Source organism: Lynx canadensis, chromosome A3, assembly GCF_007474595.2.
Source record: "Lynx canadensis isolate LIC74 chromosome A3, mLynCan4.pri.v2, whole genome shotgun sequence".
Taxonomy (NCBI): domain Eukaryota; kingdom Metazoa; phylum Chordata; class Mammalia; order Carnivora; family Felidae; genus Lynx; species Lynx canadensis.
Window position 1 is genome coordinate 44,993,807 of NC_044305.1, and position 23,047 is coordinate 45,016,853.

Below are 23,047 nucleotides of genomic sequence, written 5' to 3' on the forward strand. Positions count from 1 at the left end.
AATCACTAGTTTTGGAGGGATTCTATAAGTAACAATAGAGGTCTGGTTTTCGGAGTGTGCATTTTTCTATTTGGTCTTCATATCAACCCTGAATGGGAAGTATTATAACTCACTACTTGGATGTGAGGAAAATGTCTGTGAATGTTGAATGCCTTGCTTTCATCATAAGGCTCTTTGAGATGTGGAGAGATCAGATGCCAGGTAACTGGCTCCCTGGCATAGCACTCTTTATATAAAGTGATGTGGTCAGGCTCCAGAGGACTGGGGCCACACTCAGCCATGACACTACTGAAAGCATCATTAGAACATGCTGTTGTGTGCACATGCCTTTTGGACACTTTCTTCATCTCATATTTAGAACAGCCCATTAGGTCAATTTTTATGCCTGTGTAATGACAAATCACCCACAAACTTGATGGCTTAGAACAATAGTAATTACTACATTCATTGTTTCTATGGGTCAGGAATTCCAAAGCAGCCTGGCCTGGTGGTTCTTGGCTTGGGCTCCCTCATGAAGGTATGGTCAACATGTTAGCTGGAGCTGCAATCCAATGAAGACTGGAGGATCCACTTCTAGAATGTCTCTCTCCCATGCCTGTCAGTCTGCACAGCGCTGCTGAAGTGTCCTCACTGCATGGTGCCTGACTTCTCCAGAGCAATCCATCCAAGAGGCCATTATCTTTATGACCTAATATCAGAAGGCAACACTCCATCACTTTTTGCTGTGTCCTCCTGGTCTAACAGATCATCTCTGAATCAGCGTGGCAGGGACTGCAGAAGTGGGAGGATACTGGTGATCACTGAGTGGGGCCATCTTTGAGACTGGCCACGAGTCAGTAGTATTACCTCAAGACACAGGTGAGGAAGCGAGAGTTGGGATGGTTTAGCACTCAAGGGCTCAAGGCCACAATGGGGGCTGTGCAGCTGAGATCTGTAGCTACTTGTCTCTACCCTCCAAGCCTGTGTTCCTCCCCATCTACAATGAAAGGTGAACTTATAGTGTATTTTGATGCACTGATGTTAGTTTTTCAGGAATTTCTTCAAAATTGGGAAATTCTTCAGAATGTATCATGGAAAAACATGGGACGTGTGGGTTGGTCAAGCTGAACCGGGGGCCTCCCTTTTTCCCTGAATGAATACCTCATTTTGGTGGGGCTGAAATTCTACCTTTTGCCTGGATGCCCCTTTTTAAAATATTTTTTCTTTTCTTAAGCTGATGGGTAATTTAAACATGGGAAGAAATGGATCCTAGCTTGTGTGTGTGTGTGTTTTTTTTTCCTAATGCAACTCCAAAACTGACTTTATAGAATTTTGCAATGATCAAATAGTCTATTAGGGATAAAATTACGTAAACTTTGATTCAGTGATTTCCCTTTTGGGAATTTATCTTACAGAAATAGAGACAGTGGTATGTCAGGCTATAGGTGTGATGGCGTTGGCCGCAGGCACTTTTGTTACAGACAAACACTGGAAATCACCTGAATGTGCACAGATGGGGGTTGAGTAAAGAAAGGTACGTCTATTCTAAGGAACAATATGCAACTATCACAAAGTGTAAGTTGGAGGGAGAGGTGCCCGTGATGTACTGCGAAGTTTAAAAAAGTTGTAATGATAAGTATTGTATGATGCTATTTCTGGAAATAGGAAAGTCCTGTTATCTTTGTGTGTATTTGCATTCATCTGGAAAGAATCTGCTTATCAACTGGATGGGGTGGGTGTTGCGATGAGAACAGATCATTAATTTTAGAAGGAAAAAAAATACAGAATACATGGTGTAAAGTACAAATCTATACTTTGTTTTATTAAAATGGTGATTAGTAAGTAAGTCTTCCCTAATCTGAGTTTTCCTCTTGGCACTCTGCCCTCTTCTTCAGGTTGAAACAATTCCAGGGGTTCACTTTTTCTGGTGCCTTAAAATGGAGATGCCAAGATTTCCCTGAAGGAAGGCTATAGAAATAACTGTTTCTAGGAGGCCCATAATCACCCATCAACATGGAAGACAAATGGGGTGACATTTTTTAAAGGGAGGAAAAGATGATGCCATTAATGTGCAGCCCTTGCTGGTTCAAACTGTTCACTGAAGATTTCAGCAAATGCTCTGTAGGCTTGGCAGGAGGGAGATCTGTTATTGAGGCCCTCTGCCTGCACTTAGCCCAGCGGCCATTTCTCAGGGAATATTGATCAAAAGTACTCACCTCCACCATCTCAGGAGCATAATGCAGTCCCTGAGTATTCATGGGGGAAAAAAAAAAGCTTTTCTTTGCCAGGCTATTTTCTGAAGTCAAAAAGATCCTTTCAGGAGCTATAATAGCAAGACCCTTCCCACTTCACACCCTTGGTGAGAGGCACACTCCAATTTTCAGACCCCCAGGACCCCACGTCAAGGTGGAAGCTGACAAGTGTGACCTCTTTATGTAAAATATTCTCTGTCAAACTCAACAAGCATTTTGCTAGAGGGACAGGTGGTACATACAAGTGGAAGATTAAAAATTACAGCTGGACACATAGGGAAAGGGAACTCTTGTCCTGGAGAGAATTTATTCATTTATTCATTTATTCTTTACTTCACCAAATAATGTTTTAAATATAATTTTTGATTACATACACAATGTCCTCCAATATCTGAGGCAGCAATATCTTGGTGTGAATGTAAAAAAAAAAAAATCTAGTCAGTGTTTTTCTTGTCAGACATAGATAAAAAGGAGGATGCTAACTGGGACTTCCTAATTTCTCATTTGTTCTGTAAGAGGCAGAATCTTCCAGACAAATATTTCTTAACACGACAGCTTGTTATAAATTCTCACCCCCTTCACCTTATCCAATTTAATTTAGGATACTAGAGACTTGGGTATTCAAAGTACTTTTAATTTAAAATGATAGCAACAAAAAAGCAATCTCCAATTCCAGAAAATTCTTTTGAATGACTCAGAAAGAGTATCATTTCAGAGTTCCTGCTGTTTGGGCTGCTGTCATTTGCTAGTTTTGGAGGGCAAGTGTGAGAGGATATTTGGGCAGGGAGAATGTCACTTTTGTTTAAAATTCCCCTGATTCCCAGGGCGTCAGCTGGGCTTTCTATGTTGTCTGGGGGTGAAGATGTGGTTTAAGCTGCAATAGGCAGTGGGCAAAGAGACTCTATCTTCAGTTTTGGGAGCAAGTCTCTTTTCATTCTGTTCAAGGGCAGTCTTTGGGGCAAGTAAGGACACGGATGTGTCTTTACCTTCTTAACTCCTGAAACATAAAACTTTTCTCAGGGAAGAATGAACAGAATATTGTGGCCAAAGCTAAATCACTCTGTGGATCTGTGTGTACAAAGTGCAGGAGGACATCCTGGAGTGTGGCATCAGCATGTATAGCCTATTCTTGTTCTTTGCCGCAGTCTGTTTTTCAGGTCTGAAAACATAAGCAATTTTTCTTTCCAGATATGTATTATCCAAAAAACTTCCAGAATAATAGATAAAGGTCAATAATAGCATCATCTTCTTTGTCCTTTGGGAGAATATTCCAGTAAAACAAGCTCCCCAGCTCTGGAAGACCCTGATCTGTTTGTGCCTGGTCCAAGTGAGAGAAAGGTCAAGGTGGCCTCAGGAAAACCTTCAAGGTAGCTAGAAGGAGCATGGAAACTACCAACAGTCCGTGCACTGGTGAAGTAAAGTGCTGCTGATCGGGGTGTTGTCCAGAACAGGGCCCAGGAAAGGTAGTTTCTCCTTGGAGCTCCACCTTGTAGCTGTGTGAACCCCAGGGAACCATCTTTGGGCTTCAGGTTCAGTACCTGTAGAAGGAGGTGGTGGGAGTGTGGAGACAGTCCAGCTGATAGTCCTGGGTAGACCAGAAATACAGGGATGAAATTGACGGTGTGTTCCATCTTCATTACCTTATTAGTTTTTTGATTTGAAATGCAATTAAAACCATTTCCATTTATTTCTATAAATAAGAGCAAATGATAATAGTTTCTCTTGACATAAACTGTTTAATAAATCAAAGTAGCCTCAATTTGTTTCTACACATACACAGATCTAGAACGCTAGCTCAAATGTGTACAGACGTGACCAAATATAAATGTGTGAGTCTTCTTGCTGAGAGATACCCTGTACTTCAGCAAATGTAAAAAAACTCTGGCATGTTTCCTGTAACACTCAGAATATTTTGTTATGGCAAGGGTATACCTTAAAGGTATTCTTTCTTTAAAATTCTGGCACGTGGCAAAAATCCCAGAGAGGTTGAGGAGAGCATTACTTGCAGCAATGGTCTTTTTTGGAACCACTGGAAGTTGAATTCTTTTTGGAATTCTGCTGAAGGTCTTGCATGATCTGGCCTAACATTTGATGAGTAGTTTTTGAAAATGTGGATATATGATGACTGGAACACCGCTCCCCACACCCCCACCTCATCTTTTGTTATAAATAAGACAATAACTGCTTTGTGAGACTTTCATAACAATATCCTGTGAAATTCAAGGACTATTTCCGGATCTGAAGGAATCCATAAATCATCCTGGAGGGAACTGGGACCATCTGCAAAGTGGAATCATTAGGAAGGGCAGGACACTACCCTGAGCAATTCCTTGGGAATGTTCACTCACCTTCTCTCCACTCTAGGGTACACATGCAGGACAGGGAGTAAGGGCTGCCCAAAGCATCCAAAAATGGGGCTGGTCCAAGCCTCTCATCCAAATCTATCTGCATGCAAGTTGGAATCCTTGAGAGGGTGAGGGGACTTTAAAAATTAGATGCTGGGGTTCTACCAGATGTGGTGGATCAGAATCTAGGTGGGGATGGGAAACATCTTACGAAGCTTCCTGAGGGATTCTGATGCATGACAAGGCTCGAACCACCACTTCTAGGAAGCAAAGCTCTAAAACTCTGCATCAAGCTGCATTCCATGAGGTACCAAGTAGTAAACACATTTGCTACCAGTCCAAGGCTTTAAAAAGCTACATCAATTCAGGATCTTTTGGCTCCTGGAAAGGCACCTGGACCCTTTTTGAGGTCACCAAGATGTCTCGTAAGTAATAGGTAATACCTATTCACTAAATGGACCAAAGAATTAATTTAGGCAGCTTGACTGTCCAGTATGTTGAAAGTTCCCTGGTGTCCAGAGCATGGGAGTAGCTCAGGACACGGGTAGAGACCACCTGGCCAGGCCTCAGAATGTGACGGTTGAAGGCCTGAAGGCCATCGACGGGGCTTCAGCCATGCCAACAGGAGGCTGGTAATTACATTTTATCTGTCATTTATTCACAAAGACACACCCTCAAAGTTGGCCTCTTGCTCATCAGAGCCAGGGACTCCTGACTGACTGAGAGGTCAATTTTACATAAACACATTTGTAAACTTCCCTGGATTGATACTAGTACCATTCTGGATACATAATTACGGCTTTGGTTAAAAAAAAGATGCTTTTGAGGAACTCTGATAAAAAAGCAAGCCATCTTTTGTCAGATGTCAGGATAAAATTTATTTTCCTAGAAATGATAATGAAAACAAAAGAAACATATGGCACATAAGTATTGTGTTTCTACTTTATTAAATCATCACAGTAAATCAGAATAAAGACAAAAAGAGGGTAACTGGAGAGTCGAGTGGTGTCATCAGTGGAGTTGTGTCCTTTTCTGGGTGTAGCACACACGTGTCTGCAAAGGTGGGTTGTCCGTAGGGGTCTATACCACCTAGCATAAACCCAGATGTGGGGCATTGGGCAAATTAAATATGAGATAGCAAAATTAAAATCAAATGACATATTATAACTTAATTTACTATATTTATCAATTTTTTCTTATTTACATGTACTAAATGTTGTAGACCTGAAACCATAAGAAACATTCACTTCATTGGTATGTCATACAATAGATACTGAGCACAACCTAGAACGATGGTTGTTTCATGGTGAACTCCCTCCTGATGTGGACATTCTCCTTCAGTAGAGATCTAGACATAACGCACTTACATGTAAGACATCACAGTACGTTTTAAAAGATCCCTCAAACCCCCAGATGACATAAATGTAACAGGAAGTGAAGCGCAGGTGGCCACACCGGCAGGAAGGTCAGGAAGACGTGATTTGCATTGTCTACGGATCCGCATGATCTCTTGTTTGTAAGGCTGAGGGTCTGATCAGTCAGCCCCTCTTATGAAGTCAAGGCTTAAGTCCTGTCCCTCCCTGTGGCTCTTAGCAGCTGCAGGCTTCACTGCATGGAGACCCTGTGACAGTCACCCAAGCTAGACTTCCTCACTATGGTCTACTTAAGATTTAACTATTTTTAAAAAGTCATCATTTTGTTTTTTTAAAGTACAAAAACCTTAGTGAGACTGTGGAACATCAACTTTGCTTTGGACAGAAATCAGTGTGCAGAGAAGTGAGGGGACTGGCCTGGCCCTGCCTGGAAGCCAGCAAATCTTATCCATTTTGGGCTGATTAGGGCTACTTTCACGTACAGATGGCTGGCCTGCTAATGTGAAGAGTCAGCGTTGTGACTCAGGTGGGCCCCCGCTGGATGAGTGACCCCCCACAATTTTGCTGAAAGGCATTTATTACAAAAGCACAATATTTGCTTTTCTAAGTGAAAAAAAAAAAAAAAGGAACTTGATCATTCCAATTTTCCACCCCAAATAACAAAAGCAATTCAAGTCCACGTGATTGTAAGCAAACGTGGTTGCTAGATTCCCTGGTCCCCTCTTCCAGACCAAGGCTGCTGCTGACAACAGTGGGTTCAGATGAAGCTCCAGTCCCCAGTGGCTGGTTGAGTCTGGGGTCACGGGGATGTTAAAATCAGTAGGGCTTACAAGAAGTCTAGTTATTTGCTGCCTACAACTGAATTTCCCAATTTGCAGGTTAGGAGGACTGATTCCGGGAGGTAAGATGGAATCCTGCAGCAGAAGTCCACGGGAGTTCAATGTGACTTCCAGTACTGACACTTCAACTAAATCTGAGAATTCTGCCACAGGGGTTTCTAGAGCCTGGAAATGACATGTTCTCCCAGAAACTACTTGCCATCAGAGCCTAACTGGGACTCTGGAGCCCAGGAACATGTGATGCCCTTCCCTGCAGGAAGTAGGTCTGGGGCACTCGGTAATATGCAACAAAGCAGACTCGACAAATCTTGAGTCTGAGCCACTGGGGACATCCCAGAAAGCCCAAATCATTATACAGGTGGGGGGTGGGGGTGGGGCAGGGGTGGGAAAGATAAGAATCGTGGCATTTGCCCACACAACAGAAAATGGCAGGACTTCCAGTCACCCCTTAACAGTGTCATTAAGCCCCAGTGAGTGAACCAACTGGATGGGTTTATAGAACAGCCCAAAGTGATGAGGCTTACTTCTGTTTCTCTCAGGTTCGGGTGATATCCAAGCTGCTTCTGTCTGTGGGCCTGGACTCATGCCCTACCTGAGGCTTTCAACAAAGCTGAAAAACAAATTCTCTCTAGAATTAGAAGGTCTATCCTTTCAGTAGGAACTTCTTAATCTTTCCCCATTGTCCCAGAAGCAAGGTCTGGTCCTGGGACCTGCTTGTTTCTCCTGCAATGGTCGGGTACTAGCCAAACCAAGCGATGGCTGACGGACAGAACTGACTGGTCAGTGAAAACAGCCACTCTGATGGAGTGAGGGGGCTCAGAGGACTCCACAGGAAAGTGACCACAGCCACTGAGGGTAACAAAGTGGGCACAAGAGCAGAGAAGTAGAGAGTCAAGGGAGGTGGGGAAGCACCCTCGCATGGCTGATCCTTCTCTGGGCCTCAGTGGCTGCTCCCCCCAGTTCTGAGTCCCAGGCTTACTCTGGAGCAGGCTGCAGGCCTAGGAGAGAGCAGAGGGCTGAAGAGGTCTTCCGAACTGACTGATTTTTTCTGTCACTGACACCCTCAAACCCCCAGCAAGGTGCTGGGAGAGTGCAGATAGAAGGTTAGGTTTTTCTTTTCTTTTTTTTTTTTCTTAAACAGGCTCAACATGCCTTCCTTGGAGCCAATGTGTAGGAAAAGCACCCATTGTGCCATGGCTCTCTCTCAGCAGCAGGCAGGAGAGCACAACTGTAGGGCAAAGCTTCTGGAGGCAGAGGGACATGTAGGGGGGTGCCCGTCTCAGCCGAGTGCCGCATGGGTGCATTCCCTGTGTGTCAACTTAGTGCTATCCTGAGCTGGGCCCTTGAAGCTTCCTGACCTTAAGGAGCTTTCACAGGGACAGGACCCTGTTTCTAGAGTCATCTGAGGAACTCCAGGAGGATGCTTGGGAAACCTCTCCCAGTTAGTGGGCATTAGGCACCAGGTGGAAACACTCAGCGACTCATATAAAACTTCTCCTGGGCAAAAGACCTAGGGAAGGCCAATTTCCATGATGATGAAATTCTTGAGTAAACCATAAATCCTAACATCAGCACTAGCGAAATCAATGTGGAAAAATTCCTGTTTGACAGCTATTTTGCTGGCCCTTCTGTGAATCATGCTTGGGTTTATAAATGAGAGGAGGAAACAACTCGGAGTAACAGAAACCAGCTACCCCCCCCACCCTTCCATGAACACCCAGCATCTTCTCCTGCTGTCCCTGCCCTGGAGCAGCCCACACCGATGCCCACAAGCATGGGTTTGTCTCTGGTTGTTGGTGACTTTCCCTTTTTCTTGTTTGAAGCCCAAGTTTCGTGAGGTCCTAGAGCAAGATGACACAGCGAGTGAGAAGTCCAACCCTCAACATCTTGGGGGGTTCACCTTCAACTTTGGAAGTCCGTCAATGGGAAGATGTGTGGAGGGCACTAGCAGAGCAGTGATGTTTCCTGGAGTCTCTGGGTTTGGGGTTCTGGGGTCGGGAAAGAGGGAAGTCTCATTCATCTCCTCCTTGCAAAGGCGCCGTGAGGTAGGCACTAGGGCTGGTGGCCAGGGCCCTGCAAAGAAAGCAGAGAGAGGCCAAGTCACAGCGCCCTTGTGGGCACAGGATTCATGAAAAGACTTGTGGCACTCAGAACACATGGAACCACGTTCCCAGAAAGGGGTTCTGATGACCTCCCTATGTCACCAGTGCAGAGATGTTGCTGAATGAATCAACACGTGAATGTCTTTCCTCCAGGTCTTGCTGTGGACTTCCCTGCAGCATAAAACGAGCTATGAATCTTTTCAGATTTCACTTGGCCTCACTGTCCAATTCCACATGTAAAGAGTGAAGAGAAAAGGCATCTGACTGCAGTAAAACAAAGAGGAGCCAATGAAACAGTAGCATGGCCCAGAGTCAATGAAGAAGCACGTAAAACTTGATGGACAGCTTTGGGGATCCCTGCCCTAGTTATTATTTATGTGTATTTACATATTGATATTTCACCCGAATGACTTACAACTCGATTATTCCCCAAAGGGTCTGGGGGACTGAGGTTAGGACTAGGTTGCTTGTGTGAATGAGTCCAGACAAGCATAGTGCTGTTTAGCACTGGAGGGAAAAGGAGTAAACTCAAAGCCTGTGAATCTGCACCTCTCTTCCCCTCTCCCGGTGGTTGCGAGCGTGCTCAGAGGAATCCAGGATGCCTGCTGCAATACCGCCACTGTTGCTGCCAAGGCCTGCCCTCACCTGGGGCAGTTCTGCGAGGAGAGGATCTTTCCATCACCCCTCTTGCCCACTGTAAGCTATTTTAAGCCCTGGTTCTATTATACCCCAAGCTTCCAGGCTTCGAACAAACCTCAGAAGCAGGCTTTCTATCCTCCTTCTGGCATGCTCCACTTCCAGGGGTTTGGTCTTTGAATTTTTATTATTATTGGCATGGAAATTAATTTATGTAAGTTGTCTTATTCACAGACAACATCTTTTCTCGTTTTCTGACCTTACCTATTGCTTCTAGGAAAAGCCTCTGAAATCAGTGCTCAACAAACTGCATGGACCTGAGAAGATAGCTTTCTTCCGGGTGTTCCCAATGCCAGCACTGGGGGGCTTTACCGTCCCTCCTCCCTGCTGGTCGCTGTAAGGCTGGGCAGAGACAGGAAATGTCCTGCAGCTCTCTCATGCTAGTCTCATCTTTAAAAACAGGCTACTTTTGACAAAGGCAGCCCAGCTATATTGCCCTCCATGACAGAGATGGCATGGTAAAAGGTCTCTCCCTGTCCCCTTGGAGCTGGATATGGGGGTGAACAAACCCGATTCATCCTAGATAACATTCTGTTTTGAAATACCTTCACTTCAAATTGTCTAAGATTTCACATTAGTCACTAGGAACCACTCTACCCAGTATTCTAATCAGATCAATTGGGAGAGAGAAAGAAAACATAAAAAGCAAGTGAATGAAAGAGATAAAATGATGCTGAAGATATGCTATTAAGTGAAAGAGCAGTTCTGGATTAGAAAGGAAACACTGAGCCCCTCTAGCTGGGGGGGCAAGGAGGGAGAGGGGGGTGCATGCTGCATTCCAGAGGCTGGGCAGGATGGCAGGCAGACAGAGGGACGCCAGGCAGGTGGGCTCTGAGGAGCTGCATGAAGCTCTGGGGCAAAGCGGCCCCCGTGCATTTGAAAGCAGTGGCCCCAACTGCTGGGGGTGCAGGGAAGCCCCCACCTCCACAGCCTGCAACCTGCATGGCAAGTGCCCCTGCATTCCTCCAGTCCCCGACTTCCTCCTGGCACACCCCCAGCCCGTGATGGCTCCTGCAGTGCCCACTGCACCCCGTAACCGACGGGAGGCGGCAGCTGGGGAATGAGCTGGCAGACCACAAAGGGGGGTGGTTCCACTCGCAAGCTGCCGGCAGCCGCTCCACTCAGTTGGCCTCTTCCTCTTGCTGGAAGCTGGGGGTCTGTTCAAAGGACACTTGAGCCCCATGTCACCGTTCTGTGGCAGGAGCAGGAAGATCTCCAGGGATATGGGGTCCCAGAAATAAAGACTTCTGCAGACAGGACTGTACAGCCCCACTCTGCCCCACCCAGTAAGAGCACCCGGGTGTGTGGGGCTTGTCTCCTCTGGGGGCTCAAGGAACTAGGCCCCATTTGGAACAGTTCTGGGACTGGGCCAAAGCTGTGGCAGAGGGAGAAAGAAAGGGTAGCTGGGTCAGAGGGTCTGGCCTGCAGGTGGAGGAGGATGATGTTTTGGATAAATCCAGAAGTCTCGAGGCTAACATTCCACCTGCATTTTTCCCAAGATGGTGACGGGCATCTGTGTCATGCGCTCCACTGTGGCAATATGGTTAATAAATGACAGCTCGCTGGTGTCCTCCGGTATTATTACTGTTAGTTAGCATCGTCACCATCTGGTGTCCCTTCCACCTTTGAGCCCATGAGTCGTGCAGCCTGGGCCACCCCCAGCCGGCACTGCCACAGGTGGCACGGGGCAGGGCCTGGACCCCAGAGCCAGGGCAGAAAGGAGAGGCCTACAGAGGTCACACCTGCTGCAGCCAGCCTGCCCTCTGGGTCCTAAACTGCAGCCCATCCCCGGGTTCCTCACCCTCTGTGCTCCCCTAGCTTTTGTCTGCTCTTCCTCCCCAGCTGTTCCATTCAGCAGTCCTCCCCCCCCCGGACGACCTGCCCTCCCCCGCACCGAGGCCTTGGAGGCGCCCGTTAAGGCGAGCGGTCAAAGGCCGGCCCAGCACGTGCCACATCTTATCGGCCCATCTCAAGATCCTGCTCCTCCTGGCTTGGGCAACAAAAAAGGGGGCGGCCCCGGGTCCACTGGCTCCCTGTGGCCCTTCACACAAAAGGGCGCGCGACAAAGACATGTTCCAGGATGGCAGGTGTTGGTGTCGGATTCCGCCCAGAGTGCACGGCAGAAGAAAAGGCGAAGGTCTGGGTTTCCCCGGGCAGCACAGACATGCAGGGGCACGAGTGTGGGCAGGGCCCCTCGGGAGGGGAGATGGGGACAGCAGGAACTAGAGGGGCATTTCAGTGCGGTGTTAGCCACAGAAGGAGGCTGGTTGGTGAATTTACACCCCCCCTCCCCAAAAGCAGGGACGTTGGGCAAATCCAAAGCGTCAGTCTTACCTTGCTCAAACGTGGCAATGAGACCTTTACGTATTTTAATCTGAAGGGAAAGAACATAAAATCAAATGAACACAAGCCCAGCACACCCGCACAAGCCCAGCACACCCGTAGCCCAACTTGATAATGAACGCAGTGCTAACAAGACATTTATTCCTGTGCTGCCTGAGTGTTGTCACCGCCTTGGAGATCATTACCAACTGGAAATTCACTAAAAATTCTACTTGGCAGGACAGAGTTCTAGCTGCGGTCACATTCATAAACGTGAAATGAAAGAGACAGTGGTGCTCCTAGCATGTGTTGTGCAGATGCTGTTGGGAGCTCTACAGACACAGAGCAACACTGACCACCGTGTTTCTTTTCCTGTTGCCCTGTATCTGCTGACAGATTTGGTCTAACATATAGTCAAAGGTATTAATTTTCAAGATGAGCATTTGGAATTCAATGGATGACCTGAAAAAAGAATTGGCAGCCTCTAAGCATATGCAAGTTTACATGCCTCTTAGTTTCATGTCACTGGTTTCTGAGTGTACAGTGTGTGAACTCAGTCCTAGTGTCACCTGCGATACGATGGTACCCAGGGAGGAAGCACGCAGCATGCTCTGAGGGACCCCACAGAGTTGAAATGGGACTGTAAGCTCACCCTCACTCACGAAGCTGGAGGATCTCAGCAGTCATGCTGACCCCGAGAGACGATCTGAGTATCACCATACTTTGTGACAGGTTTTCTCAATCCCCGCCCCCCCTGCCTCGCCCCCATCCCTCCCACAGACATCCAATTTCCTCTGTGGGTTTCCCTCAGCAAATCCTCAGCGTCGTTTTGTACCAGGCATAGCTCCTCACCCCAACCCCCACAGCAATCCTGAATTCAGTGTCACTTGGCCACCATTAAATCTGGACAAAGGACATTCATCAGTGACATGGCCCGTTGTCTGCACGGCCACAGTCATAAACTTGGATTGTCTGCTGAGCCCCTTGCCAAGGTTGGCACAGTGACCAGGGCCAGTTTCTAAGTCGGTGGTTCAGAAGGCCATCAGAAGAACCAATGACATACTCTTAGGTGGGGCTCTCCAGAAGAAATGTGCACTTTCTATGATCTATTGAAAATATTCCCACCCTGGCAAAATTACTTGGGGTTTAGAATTTCAGGATAAATAACTGATTGTGGATGATAAGTCTTATTTGATTTTCAACCACTGTTACCTGCTCATTCTCTATACATTGACTGTGCTCTAGGGCACAGGAGACTCTTGTGACTGTGTTGATTGTTGGTAACAGACTAGAATGTTTTCCATGGATCCTCGATAATAGGATTATCTAGATTTCCTGTTTTCTCCCAATGCATTGTGCTGTGGCACCCCATTTCTTCTCATGGAAGATGGCATATGTACAATGTCTCTCAGCGGGTGTCTTCCTTGAGTTGGGGAGGCCCAGCTTTTCAGGGTACCATGCTACCTACTCTTTCCAGGATGAGCAAATGGGGTCTCTTCATGAAGGGGCTCCTTGGTCTCCCTCCCCTGCAGCCCTTCAGCCCTGGTTATGCTGGGCGTACCAAGAAAACAGATGGCGCAGCGAACAATGGAAGACTTGTTTGTAATTGCTGATGAGGACTGGTTTGCTCCTCTCCCCAGTGTGTCCCCAGATGCAGCCTGGTGTGGTGTGCTGGACCAAACAGAATGTCTCAGTGACTGCCAGTCCATGGGTGAGTTAAGGAGATGCAAAGACAGAGACAGTTGGGGGCTGCCTTAATTATTCCATGGGGCTCAAATGTCACTTGCCCTTGACACACAGGCAGTGCTACCAAAGGGTGGTGGCCCACACATGGAACACAGGAGTAGGCTGTCAGCTTCCTGATATATCCCTGGGGGTGAGTGTGAGACACCAACTAGCCTGGGCAGCGCTGGAAGGCACCAGAAGAGAGCACAGTGCTTGGAGGACAGGAGGCATGTGATGCTTAGGGGTGTTGGGAAGAGACACAGAGCATAATTATTTCATCTTTTCATCAGTTCGGCACCTGAGATGTGCCAGGTTTCTGTTCCAGGCTCTTGGTTATAGGCATGAACAGAGCAGATGAAGCTCCTGCCTGTGGGAAGCTTTGGTGGAGGCCCTATGGCATGCATTCTAATTGGGGGGCAAAAAATACCATATTTTTTATATGAAGAAAGCCCAGATACCAGAATGGTAAATAAACAAATATACAGTATTTGTGGAGTGTTTCGGTGGGGGAGGAGACCATTAGGAAATCCAAATGTCTTGGGAACCTCCATAGTGGGGTCATAGTGAAAAAGACATTGAGCCACATTGGGTGATAGGGTTAATATGTGCATCAGATTCAAAGTTTCTTGTATGTGTTGGGACTCGGAAGTAGCATTTAGACTTCTAAGAGCAGCGGGGTGGGACCCCTCTGGAGAGAGCCCTCCACACATCAGCCCGACACCAAGGGCAAAACTGTAGCCATTCAGCGGCTCAGACACAGAGCTGGAGCCCAGAGAACCCAGAAGTCACTTTTAGAGAAAGATGTCTTATTTCTTGGGCCTCATGCAGCTTCTTGGATACTCTGGATATCAACAAGGATTTCATAAAACACAGGACACAATAGTCTTGATTGGAGATCTGCTGCGTTCCCCACAGCTCTGCCTAGCGGAGGCTTTTCAAGAACTGGTGGGTCTTTTTGTGGCATGTGTTCTCTGGTGGGACTTGCTGGGATAGCAGAAGAGCAAGGATTTGAACGGAGCTTCTTATCTCTGAGGAAAGGCTGCCATCCGGGACTGCCACCTGGGATAACACTGGGCAGGGTCAGACAAGAAAAGTGGCTGCTTCTCCCGGGTCCTTGTTACTGAACAGTCAGTGTGGAAAATGATTAACTGGTTCAAGATAATTAGGGAAGGGAATGATTTTGAGAGCTGGCATGGCTGAGGGAGAGAAACAGTGGACCACGGTTCCAGCTTTAGGCGAGCGCTAAATATCCTCCCAGCAGGAAGGCGGACAGAGCCGGAGATCAGAGAGCGGTCTGAGCTATTCAGACCCCTTGGAACGGCTCTGAGGAAGGGAACAGGTGCAGCCATGGATGGGGTAAGCCTACACGCTCACTCAACACTGGCAACTCAAGACCAGTGGGAATCAGCCAGCCTAATTAACATTTCCAAATGGCCCAAGGATGGCTCCCAGTATTTCCAACCCAGCAGCAGTGGCTGTGCCCTGGCGCTGGCCCTGATACTGGGCTTCCTTTTTTTGGTCGTTGGTCTCGCCCATCGACTCTGGTTCTGAATCAGAAAGCTGGGACAGCTGGACCAAAAGGAAGGCAGGCATCGTGTGGATTGTGTGCCTGCACGAGCATACGCACCTGTGCAGGGGGCTAGGCAAGTGGGTGGAAGGCTCATTCTGGCATTCTTCTCTTTCCCTTCCACAGCTATAATATACTTATATGGACCTATAGCTGAATTTAACTAAACTATAAATTGAAGATTAGTATCTTGGTTTGAACTTTTCTTGTCAGGCCCTCGCGGAGACAGCGGTGTCTAGACCCTCTTGCTATCTCACAGAATGTGAATACTAGATGTCAGTTACATCTTAGCCATGGCAGGGCTGTTCATCTTACCAGACTGAATTCATATCTCGAAATAGCAAAACAGCTCAGGAATGTTGATAGCAGCAATATTCCTAATATAGCCAAAAAGCAGAAATAGCCCAAATGTCCACCAACTGATGAATGGACAACCAAAACATGGCCTACCATGACAATGGAATACATATTTGGCAATAAAAGAAGAGAAATACTGACATAGGCTACAACATGGATGAACCTGAGACCATGCTGAATGAAAGAAGCCAGTCATCAAAGACCATGTACTGTATGATTCCATTTATACAAAATGTCTGGAATGGGCAGATCCATAGAGACAGAAAGTAGACTAGAGGTTGCCATGGGCTAGACGTAGGGTAGGGGGAGTGGGGACTGACAGCTTAATGGGTACATGGGTTTTTCTCTCTGTTTTAGGATGAATTAAAAAGTTCTAACATTAGGTTTGAGGTGATGGTTGCACAACCTTGCGAATGTACTAAAAACATCAAATTATATACATTATTATTAAAAAAATTTTTTAAGGTTTATTTTTGAGAGAGTAGACAGAGCACAAGCAGGGGAGGGGTAGAGACAGAAGGAGACAGATTCCAAAGCAGGCTCCAGGCTCTGAGCTCTCAGCACAGAACCTGATGCAGGGCTGTAACCCATGGGCCATGAGTACATGACCTGAGCTGCAGCTGGACGCTTAACTGACTGAGCCACCAAGTGCCCTGAGACTATTTTTCTAAGAACAAAACAATGCCAAAGAAACTTACCCTCATATCCTAGCTCTTCTGGATCACTACTGTCATTTCACATCTCTTCAAACAATGTTCTGTGTATCAGGGAGTTATCTCCCATGATTCTTCACACCAGCCCACAGGTTCCTGACCACTGGATTCTGGTGTGAGTCTGGTTGGGGGGTTGTCTTAAGCAGGTCTTGACCTGACTGCAAGTCAAAGTTCTGCCCATCTCCTTTTTACCTTCTTCCTCCCACCATGCAGACCCAAAGAGGTGGGTGTCACCATGCTCCCCTCACCTGTATAGTCCCAGTAAGGGGCTGTGTTCTGTGGCACTAGGGATATGGGAGTCACTAGGGGGAGGGGACGGGTAGGTCCCTCTAGCGGTCCCATGGAGAACGTTCAGGGGGAGCATCTCTTCGATTAGTACAACATTTATTCATTAGTCAACATGTCTTCTATGCCTGCTGTGTGGCAGGTGGTGGGAATATGTAGGGAATAAAATATTATCTAACTATTATCTAACTATCCCTGCTGCCCCTCCCCTAGAATATCCTCCCCATAGAAGTCAGTGATCTTTTTAATCAAGAATTGTATCGTGTCACCCCACTGCTTAACACCCTCCAGGAGCTGCCCTGCTCACTAGTGTAACAGCCAAAGTCTTTCCCTAGGTCTGTGAGGCTGTTCTGATCTTCCTCCTCCTCCTCACCTCCTTGCTTGCTTTGCTCTAACCATGATGGGCCCTTCACTGTTCCTCAAACATACCAGGAAATGCCTGCCTCAGGGCCTTTCCACTTGCTGTTTCCTCTGCCTGGAGTGCTCTTCCCCCAGACTCTAAATGGCTTGCTCCCTTACCTCCTTCAAGCCTCTCCTCAAATGTTTTCTTAGTGAGGCCTTCCCCACATCCCATGTCGAAGAGGCTATCACCCCAGTGATGCTTCTCAGTTGCACTCCTGGTCCTCCTTCCCTGCTGCTTTTTTTTTTCTTGGCACCCCTCAGCTTCTGAGAAGCCAGCATCTTTCTCACCCATCTAAAATATAAACTTCAGGGATGCCTTGGTGATCAGTCGGTTAAGCGTCTGACTCTTAGTTTCAGCTCAGGTCATGATCTCATGGTTTGTGAGTTCAAGCCCTGCACTGGGCTCTGCGCTGGCAGCCAGCACAGCACCTGCTCTCTCTCTGTCTCTGCCCCCCACCTCCTCAAAATAAGTAACATTAAAAAAACTAAAAGATGGGCCTCATGGAGGGTGTGGTTGCTGTTCTGCCCATTTCTGTACCTTCCATACTAGTGCACAGTAAATATTCGTGGAAGGAATGTGTCAAGCCCTGACCCTCAGGGGGCTTCTGTGATGATCTTAGAAGTGAAGCCACAGTTCCCATCCACTTGGGCTGTACCAAAGGTCTGTCCCCAGGGCCCAAGCTGGACTGAGCTTTATTATATATATATATATGGCCTCTAGCAAAGTCACCAGTTTTGGGGAATTGGAATAAAGAACAGAGGCAGCATAGCGGCCTGCGGAGTCTCGTTTCTGGCTTCTTCTGTGGTCATCCCTTCCCTCTGGGACTCTCGCCCTGATGTTCTTGGGTTGGTTCACATCCCCTGGTCAGGAGGGCCTGGACTTGGAAAGCCGCTCTCCCAGGTGTTACAGAGGGCTCTGCTGTAACAGTCAGGCTGTTCCTCTAGCTGCTTCCCTGAGCCCTGGGGACAGAGCTAGGGAACAGGGTTTCCCTAACTACCACGCACAGGCTCTGGGACACGAACCAGCTGCAGGGTCTGCCCAAACATACTTCAGCAGCAATGGCAAGGGAACCTGCACTCCTTGGTTTTGCCTGGGATCAGGGCGGGGGGAGCAGGACCCTGCCTCCTGAGTCCTGGAAGACCCACAGCAGCTGTCCTCACCCTCGGGCAATCTCAAGATCAGTCGACCCTGCTTGATAGAAGAGACAGGCTGGGTGACCGAGTAGGCTGAGGACCCCACCACAGGTAAGGGCTCAGCACTGCAGGGGGAGGTGGGAGGGGCCTGGTGTGGGGACACAGGCCGGTAGAATGTGTCCTCTATGCATCTGGGATTTCATTGTCTCATATTCCTGAAGTGGTCAAAAAATAGGGTTTTGCCTGTTCTTTCTCTCTGTACACTCTACAGAGATGCTATTAGGTTTCCTCTGTGCTGAGAAATGAATTTTGGCCAGTGAATGCTGTAAATACATTATGTGGGGTAGTTTTGTTTGTTTGTTTTTTACAAAGTTGACTGGCATGTTTCCCCCTTTTTTTTTTTTTAGGGATTTTTACCCCCCAGCCTTTTGAGGGCCTTTGTAGGTTAACTAGAGAAAAGGAACCAGCTTTTCTCTTTATTATGCTATGTAGAGGTTTACCTCCTGGTTATCAGCATACAAACTTCTGGAAAAGGAGACAATGTAATATTCTATTTTCTGTCAGCAGACTTAAATGCTAGTAAGAGAGCTTCCATTCAGCCTCTGCTTTGGCTTGGTTGTTGCTAGAAACTTAAGCAAGGTCATGGGGTCTTCAGGAGCCCACCTTAATGGCTGTGGTTTGCACATGCTCCACCCTCTAGAACCAGGAGAACACTATGGTCACAGTTGCAGTTCACATCCCAATGTGAACATGGGGTGTCAGAAGCTCCAGGTTCTTCCGAAACAAATCCTCAACGTTACTTCAAATGAGCTTTAATTAAGAGTCATTTCCAAAAATTGCCTCTGAGAAAAATTCTTGGTACCTGCCGGCCATCTCTTGGCAACTGCAAAAGTGTCACGGGAACTGTAATTAACAGTTAGGCAGGTAGGAAGATGCCACTTGCATTTAAAACCCTGTGAAGGCTGCAAAATCAGAACTAAAGTCAAGACAGCTCACAGAAAAACCAGCATCTTCAAGTTCTTCCAAAGGAACAATTTAAATGTGATGGCAGTACTTTAGAATGAATACTCTTGGGTCCCTTCTTTTTCTGGGAATCTGTGAACATCCCCTAACCTCAGCACCAGCCTCACGGCCGGGGTGGTGGTTCCCCACGCTGGCTCTGGAAGGAGTCATTTCTTCCTCTGTGTTCTTCCCATGTTGACTGTCCCCTATTTTATTCTTGTCCATGGCCTTCCAGTTGTCATACATCTCAATTTTTAGCCAACGTGGGGAAGTTAAAAATTGACTGGTGGGAGAGGTGCCTGGGTAGCTCAGTAGGTTAAGCATCTGATTTTGGTGCAGGTCATGATCTCACAGGTTCGTGGGTTTGAGCCCTGTGTCGGGCTCTCTGCTGTCAGCACAGAGCCTGCTTCTGATTCTCTGTCTCCCTCTCTCTGTCTGTCCCCCACTCGTGTGCATGTGTGCATTCACACGCCCTCTCTCTCCCCACCCCCTCAAAAATAACATGAAAAAAATTTTCTTAAATGACTGGTGAGGGATTAGTAGTGTATCTAATACATGTTAGGTAAGTTTCCATTCTCTTCCAGGCTCACAAGGTAGATGGCACAGCCCACTTCAGGAAAATCTCAACCCAACAGACCCACACATTTGGCTCACTGTATCTCTTTCTCTCTCTTTCTCTCTCTCTCTCTCTCTCTCTGTCTCTCTCTCTCTCACTGTATCTTTTTGATATGTGATTATAGTTCAGAAGCAACTAATCTGGGCTTATTCATAAGTAGCCATTTTTTAGTGGTTCCTGAATATCTGCTCTTCCCTAACAAGACTGCAAGCTCCAGAAGGGTAGGAAAGACATGGAAAATGAAGCTTCCAGAGTCTTTGGTTTCCCTTAAGATGCTTAGCACAGCCCTGGGGGGAGGGGCAGGGTGAATTTGGAGACGGCAACATTTGACAGGTAGCACCACTGTGGTCTACTGGATCAAATGGAACAAATGTTTGTCTCATCTCTTTCTTTCCCCTCCCGGAGCTGACACTGAGGACAACAAAAGCATTTTAAGAGGAAAAAGAGATGAATAAGCATGAAGCAAAATCTGGTGCTAAACAGGGCTATCAAGAATTCTCTTTAAAATCTACAATACCATTTAGGAAAGGATGCCAAATCACATATCAGTTATTCAAACCACATTATCTGGTCTGTGGAGTACCTAGGCCCTGTGGCTTCCCCTGCCTTTTTCACACCAGGTTTTGGTCATATTGCTTATCACTGGTCCACTTTCACTAGGAGACCAGGGAGAGAGGGGACAGCTGAACAATCACAGGAGTCTGCCCTGCATCTGTCTCAGGCCCAACACACGTCTGTGGCCTCAAGACACCTATGCCACTTCAAGCAACAGCCTGAATTATTCTGTCCACATTTCTATTTTATTCCTGTTGCATATGTTTTAAGAAAGAAATTACATGTGTCATTCTCTAAAGAATTTACTGCCCATTATAGATAGAATACGTGTGCACACACACGCACACACACATATGACTTACATAGGCTAAGAAAAACCAAGATAGAAGTAATGACAAGTTAAATGGCACATTAAAATGAGGATCCAAGCATTACAAAGATGCCTTGACAGTGGTTCTCAGTCCTGCCTGCATAATAAAATGCCCTCAGGAGTTTTTTTTCAAATGTTTATTTATTTTTGAGAGAGACAGAGTGCAAGGGGCGAGGGACAGAGAGAGAGGGAGACACAAAATCTGAAGCAGGCTCCAGGTTCTGAGCTGTTAGCACTGAGCCTGACATGGGGCTCGAACTCACGAACCTGGAGATCATGACCTGAGCTGAAGATGGAAGCTCAACCTACTGAACCACCCAGGTGCTCTGCCCTCAGGAGTTTTTAAAAGAAAATCCTCATGCTCAGGCCACACCCCAGACCAACATATGCACATCTCTAGAGGAGGGATATAGCATAAGAATACATAGGGATTCGCAGGTGAATCACAAGCTGGGGCCAGCATTACTGGGTGTGGGTGATGGCATTATGGGTGGTTTAAGGAAACCCAATGGATGCTTCATCATCTTTGCAAGAAGAATACATTTTAAATTTTAAAAAATATGTCATATGAAAGGGGTCAGAATTGAGCTGGTTATGTGTAAAGGAAGATTCGGGCTGGCTCTGGGTGGGACTGCTGGGATAGAAACTCTGTGTGGGGCAATTAGCTCTTTGTAGGCCATGCGGCAGCACCCAGTTGGCTACAGCCAAACGTGCTGAGGTTGCTGAGTGGGGGTGGCCTGAGTTCTTGAATAGACAATGACCTAACAGAACTTGTCTTTAAGGGAAAATTCTGGATGATTTTATTGGAGTTCTGAGCTTTCTTCCAGATCTTTAACTAACATTAATAAAAAGCCAGCAGCCTTGGCTTTGATTTATGGGACTATCCCCATGGAGGGCGCCAGGATAGCATTTCCACAACTGCGGTCCCTGGCCTGCACTCCCCTTCCAGCAGACAGGTAAATGGGTAGGCAGTGGTATATTCCAGGATGAGAAAGGAAGAATCAGGAGGTGCATGTTCCAAGAGGATGACAAAAGGAAGATGGGCTGGAAGAGGAAGAGGTTTGCATAAGATGGAGTGAGGAAAAACATGGACAGACAGGGTGGGTGAGCATGATAGCCCAGTAAACACCTGCTGAGGGTTCTCTATGTGCCAGGCACTGTGCTCATCTCTTTACACATATTAACTTGCTGAATCCTTATGAATACCCTTCAGGAAGTTTCTTATTAGACCCATTTTACAGAATCAGACTAACCTGTAGAACCACAGGTAACATGGCTGTGGCCACACACTGGAACACAGAAGACACTAGCCCACTCAAGGGAATCCATCCTCCCTGCAAAGAGCCTCCAAGGAAGCTGGGGAGGCTGCTGTCAGTGGAAGGTTCTGGCCTGTGTTGAGCCAGGAGGACAGGAAAACAGTGGAGTTGAAATGACTAGGGTGACTGTATGCAAGAAAGAGCAAAAGAAGGCAAGCCTGGGCTGTGTTAAGTACTGACGGAGGAAGATCCATTAACCCTGGCAATGGGGTATGAAGGGTCAAAGGTTTGCTGATGGGCACTGCCATCTGCCTTTATTCTAGGGTTCAGCAGCAGTGTGTGGGTACATAGGCTCTGGGCCTGGGTCCTGGCTGTGTTCCTCCCACCCCCAGAATGTCAGAGGCCCCTCCAAGTGTTGGGATGGCCTGCCTGAACCCTTGGGACCTGACTTATCCAGGGCACGTGGGAGCCTCTAATGCATGTTTGCTCACTCCATGAAGTCAGAGTATATTCTGGGCTTCAGTTCCCTCCTCTGTTCGATGTGGTTGGTTAGAAGCAGGAGTGAGAGGGCTCCTTAAAGGATTCTGCAGCCACAACTACGAGGCTGCCTTATACACTGTCACAATTATGTGGGTGTGCTGGCCAGTGAAGTGATTGACTGTCATCAGAACAACCATAACCTGAGTTTCTGTGGCTTATGTTTCCAGCACTATCACTTCCCTAAATTTCATTCTTGTCTCCTGAAGACTTTCTGAAGAGCAATGAGGAAGGTACAGCTTTCCTGAACAGGCTCTGTTTGAAAAACATTAAGGTAGTATTTGCTTCTCTCCTCCTCAGGGAGGAGGAGTCTGTAGACTGACAAACTCTTATAACTGGCTGGTTAGGAATTCCGTGACCAATATAACTGACAGCCAGCATTTGGTGACAGCTTACCAAGTAGGGGATGGTGGTAACCATCTGAGTCTTGGATGATGTCACTAAAACTGGACTCCACTTTGGGAAGAAAAGAAAGTGTGAAATGAGGGGTGAGGACCCCACTGCCAAATTGCCCATGGCCTTTTGGTTGTCCCTTTATAGCTTGGTCTTCAGCTTACTCAAAATTGATGTGAAGCAGTTAGGCTTCATATCCCCTGAAGCTTCTTCTAGTTCCATGTTCT

The 23,047-nt window shown here is 47.0% G+C and overlaps 1 protein-coding gene across 3 annotated transcripts in view; it reads right to left on the minus strand.

The window, feature by feature from the left end:
- Window positions 1–5,504: 5,504 nt before the first annotated feature.
- RALGAPA2 (Ral GTPase activating protein catalytic subunit alpha 2) overlaps window positions 5,505–23,047 on the minus strand; it is a 324,646-nt gene continuing 307,103 nt past the window's right edge. For all 3 annotated transcript variants that reach the window (XM_030310205.1, XM_030310203.1, XM_030310204.1), the window contains exons 39-40: window positions 11,921–11,960; window positions 5,505–8,861 (exon numbers count right to left, since the gene is read on the minus strand). In XM_030310205.1, coding sequence (XP_030166065.1) covers window positions 11,956–11,960 — 5 coding nt within the window. In that variant the 3' untranslated portion in view covers window positions 5,505–8,861; window positions 11,921–11,955. The remainder of the gene's footprint in view (window positions 8,862–11,920; window positions 11,961–23,047) is intronic.